This window comes from Triticum dicoccoides, chromosome 3B (genome assembly GCF_002162155.2).
Source record: "Triticum dicoccoides isolate Atlit2015 ecotype Zavitan chromosome 3B, WEW_v2.0, whole genome shotgun sequence".
In the NCBI taxonomy this organism is placed as follows: domain Eukaryota; kingdom Viridiplantae; phylum Streptophyta; class Magnoliopsida; order Poales; family Poaceae; genus Triticum; species Triticum dicoccoides.
Genome location: NC_041385.1, coordinates 548,146,168 through 548,166,925, shown reverse-complemented (window position 1 = coordinate 548,166,925; position 20,758 = coordinate 548,146,168). Strand labels below are relative to the sequence as shown.

Sequence of the window (20,758 nt, the reverse complement as noted above, 5' to 3'; positions counted from 1 at the left end):
CTACAGTGGTGGGGGGCGCGAGGGCGCGGGGGCGGCGGGGGTGGATTCCAGCGAGGGTCGGGGCGGCGGCGGCAGGGGATGGAGGAGACGGATGGGGCGTGCAGGCGCGGCGGCGGCGTACGGTTGGGGAGGAAGGGAGGGAGGGGAATAGGTGGAGTGGGGGGAAGCTTACTAATGGCGCACCCAGCGGCGGTGCACCATTAGTAGTTTTGCAAAAAAAAGAATAAAAAAAATCAGTACTGGCGCACTCCCTGTCTGGTGCGCCATTACTAGTTAGAACTAGTAATGGCGCACTTTGGTCTCATGGCCATTACTATGTATGTAAAAATGAAAAAAAATTATAACTAGTGGCGCACCTTTTGTGTGGTGCGCCGTTAGTGTATTTCACACTAATGGCGCATCACCAGCAGGCGCGCCATTAGTATATAGTAGTGGAACACTACTTCCCTGGTGCGCCATTAGTGTCAATCCTATCTATAGCCCTTTTCCTAGTAGTGACTCCCGCCAGCTGATTAGGCTCCCATGCAAACACCTTCCTGTTTGCGCGCAGGAAACTGACCAGGGCCTCCTCATGTTCAGGCACAAGGTTGGTGCCTATGGTGAAGGTAGCACCAGCGGGCTCATCCTCGTCGACCGATACCTGCTTGGTCTCCGCCTTGTCTTGGCTGAACAGTTGCTTCTTTTTGGCTGGCGCAACCCTGTTGGGCTCGAGGGCGACTGAGCTGGCGGGCTGCGCTACTGCGACAGTCTTGAAAGCAAGCTTCAACGCTTGCAACGCATCCCCGGTGTCTCCGGACACGGTAAGGACGCCGTTGCTCCCGGGCATCTTCATGAGGTTGTATGCCGGGTGTGTCGCGGCCATGAACCGGGCCAGGGCTGGGTAGCCGAGGATGTCATTGTACGGGAAACCGATGGGGGCGATGTCGAAGTCGATCAGCTCCGTGCGGAAGTTATCTTAGGTGCCAAAGGTCACCGGGAGGTGGATCTGTCCCAGGGAGCCGGTGGAACCACCTCCGACACTCGAGAAGGGCCTGCTGGGCTGAAGCCACTCTGGCGGCACGTGGAGGAGGCTGAAGGCTTCTTCTGAGAGCATGCTGAGGCCAGCACCGCCGTCGATGAGGGTCCTGGTGACGGCCACCTGGCAGATAGTGGGGGTGCACAGCATCGGGAGCGCGCCCGAGCAGGCTGGGTTGGAGGGGTGATCATCCGAGCTAAAGGTTAAATTGGCCTGGGGCGCCACCCAGCCTGGGGGGTTTCTTGGTGTTTGGAGGCGGCGCCGATCTGGCGGGTGAACGGCTTGATGTGGCCGCTCGAGGGTGGTGCCTGTGAGCCACCCAGGAGAGCCGCAATGACCGGGGGCAGTGGCGCACCGTAACGGGCAAGGAAAAGGCCGCGCAGTTCCCCCGAGGAGGTCACAGAAGTTGCCGGCAGGTGGAGCGGCTACATGCGAGCGATGCCGGTGAGGGCCATGGGAAACCAGTTGGCCATCACCCTGTCATCACCCCTCGCCTTGAGGACGGCTTCCTCATACGCCAGCAGGAGACAGCGGGTCCGTCGCGCCGTTGTAGCGCGGTGGCACCTCTGGCTTGAACTCGCGTGGCCACTGCACCTGCCGCAAGGCGGGGGCCAAGGCTCGGAGCCCCCTGGCCCCAGCACTGGCATCGGCTACCGGAGCGTGCGACGCATTGTACACCATGTTGGCGAAACACGATGTCAGCGGAGAACGGGCCGGCGGAAGGGAGAGCTTCGGCGCACCCCTACCTGGCGCGCCAAATGTCGGATTTCGGGTTCCGGCAGACCCTTAAGGTTCGAACTCTGGGGTGCGCGCGGAGATCACTCCTCTACCAACTCACGTCTCGTCGCCTCGCAAGGGATCTAGGCTACACGAAGAACAACACAAGGGACGCAAGCTTTATACTGGTTCAGGCCACCATGGTGGTGTAATACCCTACTCCAGTGTGTGGTGTGTGGATTGCCTCAGGGGCTGATGATGAACAATACAAGGGAAGAACAGCCTTGCGAGGGATGTTCTTGTGGAGGTGATGCCTCTTGGGAAGGATTGGATCCGGATCCCTTTCTACTATGGTGGCTAGCCCTATTTATAGAGCAAGGCCCTGGCCCTCTTCCCAAATATTGGGCGGGAAGGGCACCAACAATTGGCCATTTTGAAGGGGAACATCTAGTACACTTATCCTGACTAAACTTGGTCCTCCCCTGTCAAAGGCTCTGACGATGACGCCTTCCTGGGCTCCATGATGACCTCCGTCCTACCGTTCTGCTGGTCTTGGTCTTGTTGCACCGAAATGGTAACATTTGCTTGATACCTTGGCCTGCGCTTGCCCCCTTTGCACCAAAGGGGAAACAAGGACACTGACCAGGCCGGCGCCCGCCTGGCTTCGGTCGTCATAGCTTCCGTCACGGGGACCTCGTGAGGTAGCCTGCCTTGATCTCTCCGCCTCCTCGCAAGCCAGCATAATGAGGCTTCTGAGGAAGCTTCTTGTCGTCCGCCCCGCGAGGCTTGGCCCCTCGCGAGGGTCTTGAGCTTGTGTTGACGAAGATGGGCCGTACTGGGCCACTCCTTGAGCCACGCTGCAGGCCGCAGGCAGGCAAGTCTGGGTACACCCGTTCCTAGAACACCAACACCGGCATCAAACTATGGATGCGAGCAAAGGTCTTCCACCCGTGGCGATGGTACATGACGTGGGGGGCTGGGAAGTCGACATTGGTCCATGTGCCGCTGTTCCCACAACCCCTCATGTGCAATCTCAGCACTTGCGGCGACTCCAGCTCCATGGCCCGAGCAAACGGGGTCGGGAGACGAAGACGACGGCGCGCTGACTGGCGCAGCCTGATGAAGAACTCGTAAGGGTTGTCCCCGACGAGGCCCTCCATGGAGGGAAGGGCTACTGGTAAGGGCGAGGCCGACGCACCGCCCCATCCTCCTCTCTCTCGAGCACCACGGCCGCATCGGCCCCGCCCTCTCCCTCTTCCCCTCGTGGATGGCTTCACCGCTGCAGGCTCTTGGGAGGGAGTGATGCGTTGTCGAGCCAAGACCCTCGCCGCACGGATGAAGCATCACCACGCCCGCTCACCATGACAGAAGGAAGGAAGAAGCAGGAATGGGGAGAAGCGGATGACGAAGGATTGAGAGGCACCGTTCCTCCTGCTTCCCTCTTTATAAAGGGGCGGGGGCGAGGCTCGGCCGCTCCTCTCAACCAATCCGTCCCATTGAAGTGACCAAGGGCGGGGCCGTCGACCGCCCTCCCCGCTCAATTGAAGGAGCGTGGGTATCGGCCCGCATTCGCGTGACTTCCCATATCCTGAGCGCCTGTCCTTCGCTCCGCATCATGCATGCAGCGAACATGGAGCGAAAGACGGGCGCAGTGGGACACGTGGAGCGATGGTTCTCGAGTAAGGGCAGTAAATGAGCAGCGGCCCTGCAGTCTCGAAAGGACACGCAGGACGCCTCTTTACTATCCACCGTAAGATGACGCCACCATGCTTCGATCATGCATGCACGCGCGACCCCCACGTCACGCATTCAACGCGGGTCGTGGGGGAAGCGCAGCGGACGGAACAATTGCCGTGGTAAAATCCTCCCCACCTGCCCGCGCACCATTCTGGGCCTAGCCCAACAACGTGTCGTGCTTATGTATGTCCCAGGCCCGGGGGCTCCTGTCGGTGTGCAAAAGTAGGGGTTCTCCTTTTGACCCCTTAACTTGTGCACGGGCAGTCAGAACCATTCACCACGACCACACATAGCAGGGCAAAGGAGGGAAGCCAGAGAGAAGCCGAAGGCACGAGGCAAACAAAGTAACGCCAAAGACCAAGGCCACAGAGATCGGATGGGCGAAGCAGGTTTCCCCGGCAAGGATCCTTGCCGGGGCAGCTCGCCCACACCAGCGGAGCAAGCCACCCTCGAGCCCACGGTCTCCAATGCCTACAACCATGTTGGGCCAGGGCTCGGGACGCACCTCCATGGTGGCATGCAGATCTTTGTGAAGACAAGGAATGCTCAAGATCAAATGAGGAATGGAAGGCAATGCCCCTCGGCAAGATCCTTGCCGAGGGAACCCACAAGACCCCCGGCAAGATCCCTGCCGGGGACGGCAGCGTGCCACGGCAAGGCTCTTGCCGGGCCACCCGACAAGACCCTTGCCGAAGGCAACAGCAGGGCCACTACTAAGCACGCACCAACCAAGTTTCCACCACCATTCACATGCAGCTGCCAGCCCAACCAGCTGGGCAGGTACCTGCGTGGTAACATACAGCTTCCAGGCCAACTCAGCACGCGCCCGCGTGGCGGTGTACAGATCTTCATGAAGGCTCCACCACCAAGCAGGACTAGGGTTTTACGCATCCTCGCGGCCCGAACCTGGGTAAACGAACGATGTGCTGATTACTACTCCCGCTCTTCTCACAACCCCGTGCCCCGCAACCGCAGTAGGGATTCTTGTGATCCCATAGGTGTCGTTTCCCACCCACAATACGTGGCCCTGCATGGTATTTAAAACGACATCTCTTAGTTGTTTGGATTAATTGTTGCGTTTAGAGACAGAGGGCTTTGATTGGAGGAATGACCGGTCAAGTTTCTCCTTCTCCTCCAATCTGCTTGCACCTTGGTCCCGCTGCACCTTCTAACGTCAATTATTACACCTAGATGGAGGGAGTAGTCAGTACGAGATACGGTGGCACATTGACTTAGGTCGAATAAAAGTGCCCACAATTGTGTGCATGTTATAATAAGGATTCACTTAAAAATAGTACGTGAGCGAACAGAGGGATCAATTTGATAGTGTTCCCGAGCAGTAGCGAGATGTGTGAGGTAAGATACACAACTGGTACTTTTAATTTTTCTTATTAATTTGTATGTTTCACCCTCTGACTGGTGGGACCCAACGTACTATGTGGAGAGAGATAAGGTGACTAAGGCTGCATTATTTCTACACCACTGTGGATAGTCTTACCACCAAAGCCACATGACACGATTATGATTTAAATCCCAATGACTCCCACACAAAAAAACACGGCATGCTTGTCACAGGAATGCAGGAATGTATAAAAGGTTATTTTCCTCTTGTTGAACATAACGGGAGGGTTGTGTAGCTGGTTAGCCTATTCGCTCATCAAACTTGAGGTCTCGGGTTCGATAACTACACTTGAGCATAATTCGTGCCAGGAGGATTCTTTGACTGGTCAAAATGGATGGATACGGAGCTATACGATCTCGTAGTGACCATATAATCACCTCATCACGTATAAGCTGCAGCCTTGGTGCTTGTTTTCTAGGGTTTGCATGCTTCACACTATCTCTCCAGTATATATATACACGCTGGAACCTCAACGCTTGTAGTTGCTCTCTTCACACACTCTCACCCTCTCCAGATCTAAACAAGACTTCATTGGCCTCTCTCTCCCCTCACTGCTGGTTAAAGAGCCGGTAGGATCCGTCCGCCGGGAAGGGAAGGAGGCTTAACGCTGTCACCGTCGGTGAGAGAGGGAATCCACTACCAGCGCAGCTGTTCACTTTCACCCAACGGTGGCGTGGGAGGGCCTCCAACCCCTTCTTCTACGTCGCCGTCCGGTCACCCACCGAACCATGCCCCAAGAACCTTAAGGTATAATTTACTTATTCCACATGCATTGCTCTAGCTACATGTGGGCTTTTTCCGCTTCTACACTCGAATCTAGGTGTTGGATCAAACAGGAAAGTAGTGGGGAAATTGTATACCATGAATCTAGGACATGGTTCAAAGAGGAAAGGAGTGGGGGAAAGTAGTGGGAAAAGTTGTATAGCATGAATCTAGGTCGTGGTTCAAAGAGGAAAGGAAGGGGGAAAGTAGTGGGCAAAGTTGTATAGCATGAATCTAGGATGTGGTTCAAAGAGGAAAGGAATGGGGGAAAGTAGTGGGGAAAGTTCTATCGCATAAATCTAGGACGTGGTTCAAAGAGGAAAGGAAGGGGCGAAAGTACTAGTACAGACTGGCTATCCAGCACCTACGTTGGTCGAAAAGGGAAAACAATGACAAACGCAGTACGCATATCTGTAACAAACTGATCTTTTGTTTTGGGGGACAAGGCTATAGAGTTTGAGAAGGACTAGATTTGATGCGCTCACATAGGGAAAGGTGTCTAAAGATAAAAAATTGGGACCAACACAAATATGCTCCTTGGTTGTTTGTTCTTTGTTGCAACAGACTGTGCATGACCACAGTACATTGGTAGATGCACATGGTGCTGGTGCATCCACTGTCTTGTGCAACTCTGTAGCTGTTGTTAATCTAAGGCCCTGTTTGGTTAAAAACTCCCTAGTCCCTACCTGCTTGGTTCTAGGGACTAAACATGGACTAGAGGTTATTAAATGACATGCTAAAAGACCATGTTACCCCTAGTAATGAACTAATAGAGACAAGGTGCCATGCGTGGCAGGGGCAACTATTGGAAAAAGTCCCAAAAAGACTCCCTCGGGGTCTTCTTTCTTTAGTCCCAAATGCCCACTTTTAGTCCCTAAAAGTCCCTCCTGTTTCGTTTAGATGGGACTGACACGGAGTTTTTTAGTCCCTACACCAAAATGTCCCTGTAAACAAACACCCTCTAATAATGCCGCTGGAAAATTGATGCAATGCCACAGTAAAAAGCAAATTACATGTTTAACTAATTTTATTGTTAACATAATCTCTATGTTAATATTAATCAATGCCACTATTTGAGAAATGCTACTGTCTTGCTTTCTTTCCCATTTAGATAAGCCAGATGCTTCTTTTTGTTGGCTTCTGCGTCATCCACCGTTATTGACCACTAGTTGTTTCCTTTGCACCTCTATGTAAACAGGGTTATCTACCTCACCTCGTTGCCATTGTGACCTTTTGTTGCACTGCACAAAACACTTTTTTTTAAGAGTATTTTGTGCAGTTCAACCAAAATGTCACACCGACAATGTTGCTTGATTGCTTGATCTTAGTGGAACTGGATAGGAGGAAATCTTACTTCCTATCCGTATTGGCAAATTTGGTTCTGATCTTCTTCTTGTGAGTTGTTTGAATTCCGCATCATGAGAGGTCAGTACTAGCCTTCTTTCACATGATTCTGCAGTGTGCTTTCATATGTTGTGCTACTTGTACGGTAATGTTGCTTGATTTTAGTGAACTGCACAAATGGAGACAACACTTCCAATCTGTATGTGCACTGTAATATCCCATTGAGGTAAGATAAGGATATTTCACAACTGTTAGCCTGTATTTTGCCACTTTCATCAGAAAATTAATGTCATTGTTTAGTGCTATACTTGTGCTCCCTAATTAACATGCCAAATCTTACATTGAAGGCGAAGCTTGTCTGTTATTGAACCAAGTGATGAAGGGGAAGAACAAGCGGAAGAAAAACAAAAATCAACTCCCGGTGCTGTGATGAAGCACTGGAACTATCATGACACAAGTAATGATATAGTTTTGCATCTTAATTTATTGCTATGGCTGGAACGAGCAATTGTTTTGCCACTGATTTGATGCCACTCTCAATGTAATATGTAATTATCTCTACTTGTGCAAACAGGGGTCTTCTTTGAAGATACCATATATTTTAGTGGAACTGCACAAGAAGATGTTGGAAACATTAAACTAATCGAGGAGTATATAGTAAGCATGGCCACCACAGTAGATAGAAACAGATGGTTCCGGAGAAGTGCTTGATCTGTATGCTCTACACAATAAGCCTCTTGACAAAGGTTGGTACTCGCCCACTGATTTCATCCATATGATTAAGCTTTGTCATCTCTATTGGTGTTCTGCTACTGTTTAGATATTGTCATGAAAAAGTGGTATTGTCCTTGAGAAGTGCTTCATCTGTGCTGTTTTTAAATATTTCCTTTCCTTTTTTCGAGCCAATAGGGATGCTAGCATTTTGTTGTCCTCTTGTCTTTGCACAACAGGATCATCGTCCTCTGGAGAAGAATATGGAGTACGTGAAGTGACTAGTTCCGATTATGCCAGGATGAAGAAGCCCTGTCTAACTTCTCTTCAGAAGGAGCAGTTGAAGGACGGTTACATTACTCCCCACAAGACCAAACTAACTTCAGCTCAGAAGGACTGACAAGTCTCCATTTTTTTACTGTGATGCGCGAGTACAATGTTGTTCTAGGATTCATTCTGGTGAGTTCCCATTTTCTAAAAGTGTGCTCTACATGGACCATGTAGGTGCCTATTTAAACTGTCAATTCATAGTACAATTTTCTTTATACTAATCAACTTTTTTTGTATTTGTGCAAACAGGGGTTCTCAGTTTGATTTCAATGGGAACTGCACAAAATGTTCATGAATACAACGAATCATTCATTTCCACCACAAGAAAGGAGGTGCCGATAAGTTCAAGGCGTTGCAACATATAAGGGCGAAATCATACAAGCTACGCGCGAATTTGGTTGATTTTGGTGGAACTCCACAAAAAGAACAACTAGTTTATTTAGCACGAGGTGCCATTTCAATGTACAACTATTGGAAAGCCTTTCCCATTCCACAATCGTAGGCATTTGATATTTTGGAATGGGACAACCTTGTCAAATTTTGCTCATTGATTTTAGCAAGAAGACACGCGTTTGATATTTTAGCAAGAAGACACGCGTTTGATATTTTGCTCATTGATTTTAGCAGCGTTGATCATTTTTTTCTTTATTCTTTAGTTGTGAAGTAAATATTGCCTCTGACATGTGAGTTGCTGAGATGCATAATCATTGTTTGTTTTGAATGTTCTCTATGAATTGCTAGCCCTGTGTGTTTGATTGCAATGTACAGAAATGCTAAAAAGCTGCTCAAACTCTTTGTACTCCTTCTATTCCTTTTTACTTTGCACATTGTGAAAGTGCATAGTTTTTCCTATAAGATTGGTCAAAGTAGAGATACTTTGACTGCAGACAAAACTTGTATGCAGACTAGAAAGGACCGGAGGGAGTACATGTGAAACTGCTGCAAACGAGGTGATCACCCTGGGAATAATGCTAGTACGTATTGTTTTGCATGTTCATCCAATGCTAGTGATACAGAAATTCGAACTAATCAAAATAAATTCATTCATACACGGTCAGATTTCATTACATTTCGTACATTCTACAACTAAAAAGGGGTGCGCTGGAGGTATAATTAATTAACCAAAGCTACCCACCTGTGTCCAACTGAGCGGAACAGAAGATTCAGTGACTTAACTGCAGGTGCAGTTGCGTAACTGACATGTGGCCTCTTGGGCCCACGTGTCTGTTAGCCAACTCCACCAGCAGTTAAGTAGAAGCAACGTCCTTCTCCAACACAGCTCTCCGACTCCACATCACCACCAAGAAGCTAACCGGCCGTCAATGGTCAACCTGCCTAGCTTGGCTTCAACCGGAGGGTAGCAGTGGTGGCCTTACTTGGACCCGAGCGGCGGCGACCCACTGTGTTCTAATCTTCCTTGTTTTCTGTGGTGCACAGCCTTGTTGGCAGCGGGGCGGGGCCTCGGTGGAGCCGGCGATGTCCTGTGTCTCGTTGCCAGCGGGCGGCGCCTCGGTGGAGCGGTGGAAATCCTCCCCCTTGTTCCCAGCAGGGTGGGGCCTCGGCTGAGCCGGTGATGTTGTCTGCCTTGTTGTTGGCATGGCAGGGCCTCGGCGGAGCCGGAGGTGTCCTCTGCCTCGTTTTTGGCACCGCGGGGCCTCGGCGGAGCAGGGCCTCATTGACGCCAGCGGAGCGGGGACTAGTCGGAGCCGGCATTGTCCTCTGCCTTGTCCTCGGTCTCGCCAAACAGTGCCTCGCCCGCTTCATCACCCTCTTTGAAGGCGGCCGCAGCCTCCAGCACCCGCATCCGGTATCGCCAGCGCTTGAGGCGGCCCTCATGGGTGGAGCGGTATGACTCGAGCAGCGCCTCCTGCTGCGCCTGCTCCGTGGCTATCTGCTCCTCCGCCTGCAGGTGCTCCTGGAGGAGATGGTGGTTGTAGGCGGTGTCGGCATGCGCCACCCGGAACTGCTCCTCACGCATCTGCTCACCGTGTCCATATATTGGGCATGAGCCTCGCAGATGGTCATGGTGCAATGCACCGGAGAGGATGGCGCAGAGGAGGGGGTTGGTGCCGGATCGTTGACTACCATGTTCTCCATTGGGACGTCATCGTCCTTCGGCTGCCTGCCGGCTAGCCGGTCGGCAACAATGGCTACCATCTCCTTGTGGTCGATCGTCCACCCGTCCCGAAGAGCGCTGGAGCGGGAGGAAGTCATGGTGGGCAGTAGTGGTGTGGACAGGAGAAAGGGAACGGATGCGTATGACTGTGGCTATGGCCGGCGCAACAGATTATATAGCAATGGTGGGCGGCGGAGGGACAGACGTGTGGCGCCGGAGTAGCCCCCTCGGCAACCGCGTACCATTAATGTGGGCGGCAGATGGACAGATAGATGGCACTTGTGTCATTTGAAGGCGGAGCAATCGCCTGCACCGGGAAGCGGGGCGGGCGGCGCTGACTGTTTCAGGCGGAAAGTGCACGCGGGCGAGGAGATCACTTTACTTGGAGAGGATGACAATGGGGACCGACCAGGGCCATAGCCTCACGTACGCAAGTGCCTCCTTATTATATAAAACTATAATTTTTTTGCTTCCTCCTGGTTTCTTGACATCACGGTCCCACACCATTGTCAACCTATGTAGTCAATAAACTAGAGAATTGCACAAGAAGCGGACGACAGCTGGGACCAAGCAGCTCGAGCAGTATTTTTGTTTTTGAGGTGTGAGCACTGCAGAGTTTTACGATGTTTAGCCAAAATATTAATTTTTCTCCTCTGAACAACAACGAAAACATCGCTGCAGGTATTAACTGGGCGGGCTGTCGCCCGTCTAGCCCAGGCCATATATCCAGCCCAGATATTAATTTCTTTTCAAGCTGAAAATGGCTAGCCCAGCTATACTTTTTTAGGAATACCCAAGCATGATAAGGTTGTTATTCTCAGCCCCGCTGGGCTGTAAATCTTTCCTAGGAGGGATGCATTAGGCTTGACAAGAAAATGGGCTTTAAGAAATAATAAATGGGATGTAATTATAAAAACTGGGCAGTAACTATAAAAAATGCACCAAACACGTAATTACTTTATAAAATATTATTTTTTGGATATTGAAAATTTTAATTTCATTAATTGTTGCGAGCACACTATTTCGTTGGATTTTTACGTAATATAAATTTATATTGAAATTGTATTTAATCTGACTAGAAATTTTGGGATAAAAATATTTCGGATCCCATCAAAATTTGGGAAATTTTATTGAATTTTGTTTCGCACGGTTGGTTGAAATGGGTTGTACTTTTAACAAACTGTAAATGGGCTGTAGTAAATTCCATTAGTATTCAAAAATGGGCTACACATTCTTACAAATCTCAAATGGGCTATAAGTTCTCTGCCACACATTTGTGGCCTTACTAAGTTGATGTGTCCCCTAAAAAAAGAGAGTTGACGCGTATGCAAGGCTTTGTCAACTTATAGTCAACACACGGTTCTAGCAGCAGTGGCCGTTGGATGTCCATCCAACGGATGCCGTGCTTCTTCATCAATCTTGGATATTCTAGCATCACCCTCCCAAAAAATGATTCCTCCACCTGACCTCTGGGGCGCACCATTTCAGAAGCTGACCTGTGGGCCTACTAAGTTGACGCGTACCAAGGGCTTTGTGAACTTAGTCAATATAAACGATTCTAGCTGTAGTGACCGTACGATGTCCATCCAACGGCCGTCGTGCTTCTTAAACCTCTAGTCTTCTTGCTCCAGCCGCCCAAAGGAGCGCCGGTCGTGCCGCCTGCTCCTGCCTCCCGTGGCCGCCTGTGCTGCCGAGGAGGCCTCACCGCCGCCTACTACTCCCACCGTTGGCCAGGCCATCCCTCCACTCACCCACCCCTCTTGTTATTCGCGGCGATGGCAGCCTCACACCGCAGCCGGACCAGTGAACCCTCGTACTCCTCTCCGCGTGGGCATCCACTGTTGCATCTTCCCCGGCTCCGCGTCCTCCCCTTCCTAGGCCTCACCGTCGTCCACCGCCGTGGTGCTCTCGGGCGGCGTGGTCAACGTGGTCAAGGAACGACTTCCATCGGACGTGGAGTATACGTGGAGAGGCTGATAGCTGGGTCCGGGGCCACAGCAAGGAAGTGCCTCCTTATTACATCGAAAATAATTATTCCTCCCCCTGACTGCTGGGACCCACCAGCTACATCTTTGCACGCAAGGAAGTGCGTTCGGGAAAAAAATGATTCGCCTCCCTGACTGCTGGGACCCACTAGCTACATCTTCGCACGCAAGGAAGTGCGTTCAGGCAAAAAAATGATTCGCCCCCCTGACTGCTGGGACCCACCATATACATCTTCACACGCAAGGAAGTGCCTCATAGTCGAGACCCACCTGGTCGAAGCGTACATAGTGTTGTCATTCTGGTCACGAATGTGTATGTACATACTGGTGGATGTAGAGGCGCGCACGTGTCATAGTAGAGGTGTGCACGTAGCATGTACACATACGTACAGCGGCCAGTGTGCATGAAAGAAAATACGGCCACGTACATACATACAGGCGGGGTCTCGAACGCCTACTCGCGCATACGTACGACTAGCGCTCATGTACATGGCTGGGTCGGAACGGAGAAACAACATCATCGTCGTGTTCATGGGGAGCCAACCGGCTGGGTCGGAACGGAATGCATCGTCGTGTTCACTGGGAGGGCTTGGACGGATCATGCGATGGAAATGAGGCCTGGCGTACCGCAGAATAGAGGAAACGGCCTTGTGTTCGACCGTCCATGTTCGATACGGGATCCTGTTCATCGGGAGGGGTCTGGCGTACCGCAAAACGGAGGAAATGGACTTGTGTTGGACCTCTTTCAGTCGAAACGGGGTCCTGTTGATCGGGAGAGGTGTGGCATACCGCAAAACGAACGAAATAGACTTGTGTTGGAGCGCTACGGTCGAAACGGGGTCCTGTTCATCAGGAGGGGTGTGGCGTACTGCAAAACGGGACTCCACGGGATACTGTTCATCTCCACCGTCGACCTCCTCCAGCCTCCATGGGACACTCTTCATCCACCATCGACCTCCTCTAACCTCCACCTGCTCCTGTTCATCCACCGGCTCTTGTTCATCCAGCCTCCACCGCGTGCTACTCCACCAGCTACTGTTCAACCACCCCTCTCCACGGGCTCCTATTCAACCACCCCTCCACGCTACTGTTCATCCACCCCTCCACCATCTACTGTTCATCTAGCCCTCCACGGGGTCCTGTTCATCCAGCCCCAGCTGGCTTGATCGATCGGGGTCCTGTTCATCCACCCCCACCGCTCACTGTTCATCCAACCCCTCCCTCCACAACGCTCACTGTTCATCCAAACCCCCCTGAAATGCTCACTGTTCATCCAGAGGCAGCATCGATTGGCTTCAGTTAGCAGCAGTAGCGAAGGAATCGCTCGATCGCTCGAGTTTAGTAACGCGTAGCCTGCAGTGCAATCACTCAGGTTCAGTTAGGCGATGCCTCACTCGGGTTCAGTTAGAGCCCAACGCCTTGCACACATGTGCGTACGTGTACGAGAGAAACGCGCATCGCTCGGCCCCCGACCACCCACCGTAACCGGGAACTCCCCGAAAGTTTCCTTCACCTCGCTTCTACCACGGTTTTTCTGTCATGGACGACCCAAAGAATGTCATGCAGCTGCGTCTCTGGCCCGCCCAGGACGAAAAGCCCATTTCTGTCATGATTTTTTGTCATAGAAGTAGGAGCCCACCACATCTATGATGATACCGGGTTTTGTCACAATTATCATCATAGAAGTGTCATAAGTATGACAGAAAAAAATTTATTTGGCCCAAAATGTCACGGATGTGTCTTTTTTTTGTAGTGCATGATTGATAAAACTAGGGCTAGCCGATATATTATGCTCATTAGGTGATCCAGCAACAACATGTGGATTATTTTCATCTACAAAGGGGAATTGGGTATTCATATTACCTTTGTAGATTGCAGCAACTTCATGACGATCTCTTCGTAGCAAGATCGGGCCAGAGACCGTTCAAAGCTTCGTCCCCAACGGAGTCACCAAAAAGTGTGTTCACACATGAACACATCACCGTGTACCCATGATGGTGGGGGTGATGCACCGCAGCTCACGTCGAAGGAGAACCGTCTGGAAGCACGGTACGCAAGCAATCCGGCTAGCGCTATTGAAGACCCGAAACCCCACACGCCCGGGAGGGACCCCGTCAGGGCACACGGAGGCCATGGGCTGCCCTAGGTCGACCTGATCGCCCCTAGGGCCTCGAGGTTCGCCGCCCTACAACAAGAAGAACAGATGAAGAACAAGGAAGAAGAAGAACAAGGGAGAGAGATAAAGGTAAAGGGTAAAAAGTGGTAGATGAGTTGATCGATTGTGCGTTGTTCAATCGGCGATCACCCCTTAGGTATATAAGAGGCGACTGGACTTCCCGTGCAAGGAAAAGGCTTGGATTCACGTCCAAAACCCTAGTCAAATTCGGATTGGTTCTATTGAAACTTTCCGGAACTGTTCGGTTAAAACTGGTTGCACCTTGTGGGTCTTTTTTGTGGTGGTAAACGACCTCAGATGGAAACGAGTACAAAAGTAACCTTGACCAATTCGGCGAGGTGAACAACTTTTATGTTGAACATTTTTTGATCAGAGATTATCTTGAGGGTCAAATCGCTCATGTAAAACAACTTATTATTCGCACTACCTCTCGCAATACTGGCTATACCCGCGCTACCCATCAGACATGGCGTCTTATGGGGCACGCCATTTTCCGCCTCTTGAAAGAGATGCATTCCGATGGCTCTAACTTTTGCATACGAACTCGGATGGAATGATTTTTATATCAAATCGATTGTTTCGACGAGACGAAGATAATCCTTGTAGATCATTTTTCCATACGAGGCGGTCTTGGGGGCGTAATGAGCCGAATAGTGTTCTGAATACAAAATCTCAGTATTTCGAACACAACTTCACCTTCGAGATGAGATTGGATGGAGATGGCCCAAACATCAAAGATGTTCATATCGACAATATGAAACTTTTTTATGTAGATCACTTCTCCATTTGAGGCAATATTAATTAAGTTCTTGGCCGTGCCAAAATCTGGTGTCAACACGACCACTCTCGCTTGTGCTTCTCTGCACCCCAACATGCACAACACCTCAATCTTCAAACAGGGCATCTAGGTGATCGAAGACGGCGACCACACTGCACTAGAGAATGCGGGGCCACTTGGAAGTAGGATGATGTGACGACGGCTGACTGACTCCTTCCCCCCCTTCTTTCTCCCGCACAAAATTACCAATCCCTCTCTCCCCCGCACAAAATTATCAATCCCTCCACCAAGAAGATCCTTCCCCTCTCGTCCATGCTTTTCCAGCTCTCTCATCAAACATGTTGTCTCTTCTCCTTCCACGTGTATAGAATCCGGATGCACACACATCTCACGTATATTACATGTCTCCATCTTTCTCATAGACCTAACTTCTTCCTCTCTCTTTCTCTCTCTATATTTCTCTCTCTGTCTCATTAGGTTTGTCTCCTACTCTCTCGTCCACATACATACAATCTTTCCTTCCCTATCTGCTCCATCTTCACATGCTCTCTCTACATGTTTCATTCACACATTGGGATGTGTTCAAAATGTTGCTTTTATAATGGATGATGTAGAGTTATGGTTGGTTTTGTTGCATCCTACAAAGTAATAACTATGAAATGCATTTAGATTCTCAGTTGACTGGGATTATATGAGTTTGAGCATATTGTGAAGTACTATAGACCTCGTATACATCTTGGAATTCAACAATGATTGTAACTATTGAATTGTATAGACCCTTACATTCGAAGTCAGTAGCCTAATATGTTTATTTCACAATTACAACAAATGATTAATTCACTACAACTAAGAAAACAAATGTGTACTCCCTCCGTTTTTATTTAAGTCCGCGTATTAGCATTGGTCAAAGTCAAATTTTGTAAACTCTCAGAAAGTTTATAACAAAGAATATTAACATATACAATACAGTAACAAATAAATACCATTAGATTCATTATTGAATGTACTTTCACATCATACATATTTGTTATGGTAAATGTTTATATTTTTCTATAAACTTGGTCAAACTTTAGGAAGTTTGACTTCGATCAAACCTAATATGCAATGTTAATAAAAACGGAGGGAGTACTAGTAGTTACTAGTACTACTTAGCCCAATCACCTAGCACGCCACACAGGGAGTTCAGTGTCACAAAAGTTTGAGGTCGGCGGGAAAATCTCCCACGACCCTGATTCGAGCAGTGCGAAGTTACCATCATAGCCTTCGGAACAGGCCTAGGATGACGCTTGGTAGGGGGTTGTTTTTGTAACTTCAGGTTCACCCTACCCAGCCAACCCCACCCCGGCACCCAGAGTAGTACACATGAATACTCCCCATTTTTTCTATACCAGCCGCAAAATAGACTTCTCCACGGCACCGCAGTCTTCATGCTCCTCCCCTTCTACATCGGCACACTCGTCCACCGTAGCGCATCTGCCTCATCGACGACCTCATACGCTGCACTGGAGCCGGTCCATCGTCGTCGTCGTAGACGGAGCCTCTTCCTCGGCACCGTCTTCCACTGTCTCGGATCTGCTTCCCGGAAGCCGACGCCAAGTGCAAAAGCACCACCGTCATGGACAATGAACTGACTCCCGTTGCCGACCATGATGCACAGAGGCCGCCGCGACCATCGTTCTCCTCCTCCATTGGTAATGTGTGTATGGAATCACTCAGCAGTACATGTGCAGTTCCAATTTTGTTCATACCTACCCTTCAAATTTCCTGGTTGCTATTGTTCCCGTAAAAGTAATTGGTTATAGCCTCCATTGTCCAACAGAATATCAGCTTGTAATTGTGCGTTGCTCCTGTATCGCGCTATACTTGGGTAGGTTCTGCAACCAGTAGTGTGGCAAAGATGGAAAGTTTTTTAGAAGTAGAAAGATGCCCATGCGTTGCATGCATCAAGATGCATTTGTATGAGTAGTTTATCTTGTGGGAGAAATGAATGAATGAGGGAAGGCCTTATTTGCAAATCTGGAGAGGGGTGTGGGTATCTTTCAGCAAAATTGCCATAGTTTCCTTCCTATCCGTCGGATATAAGTCAGACGGCCTATATTGCAGGATGGCAGGCACACCATCATCACTAAACTCTATTTTTAAAAAGAGGTAATAGCACCTTAGGTACCCTAACTTGCACAGAATGTGATAATTCAGTCCTAAACTTGCAAAACTTGACTCCACCATACCCCAACTTGCAACTCATGTGATGATTTAGTCCCAGGTCAATCACAGCTCGACAATTGGCAGCCAGGTGGCTGGACCGGTCAGCGCACGCACTTTTGCAAAAACGTCCCTGCCTTTTTCCCTATTAAACCCGCATTCTCTCCACCTGAATTAAATCTGCCGGAACGAATCCTCCACTTCACCCGTAGAGGGTGTCGGTGCTCGCCTCGGCGCGCGGCCTCGTCTGCCTCCGCGGCTGCGCCACCGGTTTCTACTACATCGCCAACCGGCTCACCTTCCGCCGCGTGCGCCTCCCCTACCAGAACCGCGAGCACCGGCTCGACGCCGACCCGGCCGTCGTCATCGCCTTCGAGGACGACGACGTGGGCGCCGCCGGCGCCGTCGGCTTCCGCCACTACCACGTCGTCGTCACCTACCAGGTCCACGATGGCGTCTGGGCCGTCGAGTCCTTCTCCACCCGCACCTGGGACTGGCGCGTCGGGGACGACATCTGCGCGCCCGAGACGGTCGTCGCCCAGTCCGGGGTCGGCGCGCGCGGCCGCGCCTTCTTCCGCACCACCATCGGCCACATCCTCTGCTACACCCCGGAGACGGGCTGCGTCGACCTCATCCCCGCGCCCCAGGAGGTCGAGGGCCGCAAGGACTGGGAGATCGGCGAGATGGAGGGCAACTTCTGCGTCGCCTGCGTCGACCAGCCCGCCAAGGAGGTGACCGTGCTCTACATGGTGCCCGGCGACGGCGCCGACCAGGTCACCTGGGCCTGGGCGGGCCAGTTCCACGCCAACAAGATGGGCTACCACGGGCCACGGCAGGATGACCCTGCTCCGCTCCAGGGCGCCGCCGAGGTGGTCATGTGGGATCCTTTCGAGCAGCTCGTGCTCGCCGTCGACTTCGATGGCAGGGTCACCCGCTGCATCGGCCCCCTCTCCGGCGGGATGTACTACTCGGATTTCATCCCCTACGTCAACTCATACGCCGACATCTACAGGTACTGCTTAGATTAAACTCGATCCAGCCTCCTCTACTCTATTTTGCCGCTTGCATTATTATTATTGGATCTTTTTGATCGGTTTAATTCAGAGACTTTGATGTTTCTGAATCTGATGTCAAAGCATGTCCACATCTGCAGAACTGTGCTGACTAGTAGTAGATCGATGCATATTGAATATATATACGTGTTGACTGTCCCTGTATTGACCTTTGCACGACTAATCTTTCAAGTGTGGATATATATTGTCAGTCTCAGTCTCGAGTCTGCACTTCTGTAGGTTTCTGATGTGAAACACCTATGCACGACTTAACTGTTTACTGATACAATTTCCTGAAAGTTGAGCTTTTCTTGACTAATCAAGAACTCCCCTCTTTATGTGAGTAGATGAATTGTCAGTCTCTGCACTTCTGTATGTTTTTGATGTGAAACACTTATAATTTCTTTGGTAGACAAGCATGGAAATATCGATTAACTTTACTGAAATTTGAGCTTTTCTTAACTAATCAAGAACTCCCCTCTGTATGTGAAACACCTATGCATGACTAATTCTGCACAGCAACATGTCAGCTCTGTTCAATTCTGATTTCTGAATGTTTCTGATGTGAAAGCTTATCAAAAGCAGTAGGATTGTTTGCTGGTGATATCTGCATGACTAAATGCTGGTCGGTGGTGATATCTGCATTTGTACTGTTTGGTGGTGTTGACCGTTTTTGTAGTTATCTGAATTGCATGTTTATTTGGATCCAATAGACCTTTTCACGACTAACTTAAGTTTGGGTTTATATTATTGCCACAACCTTCCTGGAAGGCTCGAGTGGAGAGAGTGCGGGTTGAATAGGAAAAAAGGCAGGGACGTTTTGGCAAAAGTGTGTGCGCTGACTGGTCCAGCCACCTGGCTGCCAATTGTCGAGCTGTGATTGGCCTGGGACTAAATCATCACATGAGGTGCAAGTTGGGGTATGGTGGAGTCAAGTTTTGCAAGTTTGGGACTGAATCATCACATTCTGTGCAAGTTAGGGTACCTGCGGTGCTATTACCTCTTTTAAAAAGGGTAGAGAGTAGAGAAGTAGAGATAAGTATTAAATATTAAATAAATATAATAGTAGAGAAGAGAGTAGAGATAGCAGGGACGTCAGGACAGGATCGAGCGCGCGGGGGAAAAAGTGGCCAGCTGCGCGCTAGTTTTGGCGTGCAGCGTCCGGTGCACTTTATAAAATCCAACACCCTCCCACCGCTTTGTGCCTTCCCATCGCTCTCTCCCTGCTCTGTGCCATGCCACCGCTCTCTCCCTGCTCTGTGCCTTGCCACCACCGCGCCACCATGCCGCCGCGTCACTGGGAAACTTGGGGATACCGTGGCGTCTGCACGCGCCCCTTGAGGGAGTCCTGGATTAAGGGGTCCTCGGACAGCCGAACTATATACTTTGGCCGGACTGTTGGACTATGAAGATACAAGATAGAAGACTTCGTCCCGTGTCCGGATGGGACTCTCGTTTGCGTGGAAGGAAAGCTTGGAGATTCAGATATGGAGATTCCTTTCTCTGTAACCGACTTTGTGTAACGCTAGCCCCCTCCGGTGTATATAGAACCGGAGGGTTTAGTCCTTAGCGACGGATCAACAACCATAATCTCATAGGCTAGGCTTCTAGGGTTTAGCCATTACGATCTCGTGGTAGATCAACTCTTGTAATACTCATATTCATCAAGATCAATCAAGCAGGAAGTCAGGTATTACCTCCATAGAAAGGGCCCAAACCTGGGTAAACATCGTGTCCCCCACCTCCTGTTATCATTAGCCTTAGACACACAGTTCGGGACCCCCTACCCGAGATCCACCGGTTTTGACACCGACACCCCTCCGGCAGCTTCTCCGTCGAGATCCGGTTCCGTGGTATGCGCCTCGGCCTCGGCAATTTTGACACCGCCAATGAGGTCGCCCGCGCATACGATGCGACGATGTGGCACCTCCGGTGGCCTAATAGAACACTGAACTTCCCCAACTTGTCGACACAGGAGCGGGCGCAGGAGCTCACGCCTCTGCCGCGGCTTATACCGACGAGGATCGTCGCGACAACCGGAGGTGGGAGCACCGTCTCGGCATCGCCGAGATGGACGAGGAAGCCATGGCGCTGTGGCGCCAACGCTTCCCACAGGACATCATCAACGAGCGCGAGTTCTATGCACAAAGGAGGGCGGAAAGGGAGAAGAGGAGGGCGGAGCGAGCCGCCTATCACGAGGACAAGCGTACGCAAAAAGCGGACGATCAATTCAACATGAGGCTAGGAGCAGCGTCACCCTGGGAATCCGACAACGATCGGTATCTTCACGCCTACATTGAGACGTCGGAGGAGGACATCACCGAGGAGGAGTCGAACGACAAGGAGTAGTTGAATTATCTATTTTTTATCTATCTATGCTATATCTGTGCTGAGAACTATACTCTACTCTCTAGTCTCTACTCTTTATCTC

At 50.5% G+C, this 20,758-nt stretch overlaps 1 protein-coding gene across 1 annotated transcript; it reads left to right on the top strand.

The window, feature by feature from the left end:
• The first annotated feature begins 1,453 nt into the window (after nucleotides 1-1,453).
• LOC119279640 lies at nucleotides 1,454-19,292 on the top strand. Its single transcript, XM_037560819.1, has 2 exons — nucleotides 1,454-1,549; nucleotides 17,488-19,292. The coding sequence occupies exons 1-2, from the start codon at nucleotides 1,454-1,456 to the stop codon at nucleotides 18,301-18,303; spliced, it is 912 nt and encodes a 303-aa protein (XP_037416716.1). The 3' UTR covers nucleotides 18,304-19,292.
• The last annotated feature ends 1,466 nt before the right edge of the window (nucleotides 19,293-20,758 follow it).

What these genes read in the sequence shown, in the direction of transcription:
- LOC119279640 (XM_037560819.1), top strand. Translation starts at nt 1,454, where the DNA reads ATGCCGGTGAGGGCCATGGGAAACCAGTTGGCCATCACCCTGTCATCA. An exon ending in ACGCCAGCAGGAGACAGCGG is followed by an intron (nt 1,550 to 17,487) that starts GTCCGTCGCGCC and finishes CTTCACCCGTAG; the next exon opens with AGGGTGTCGGTGCTCGCCTC.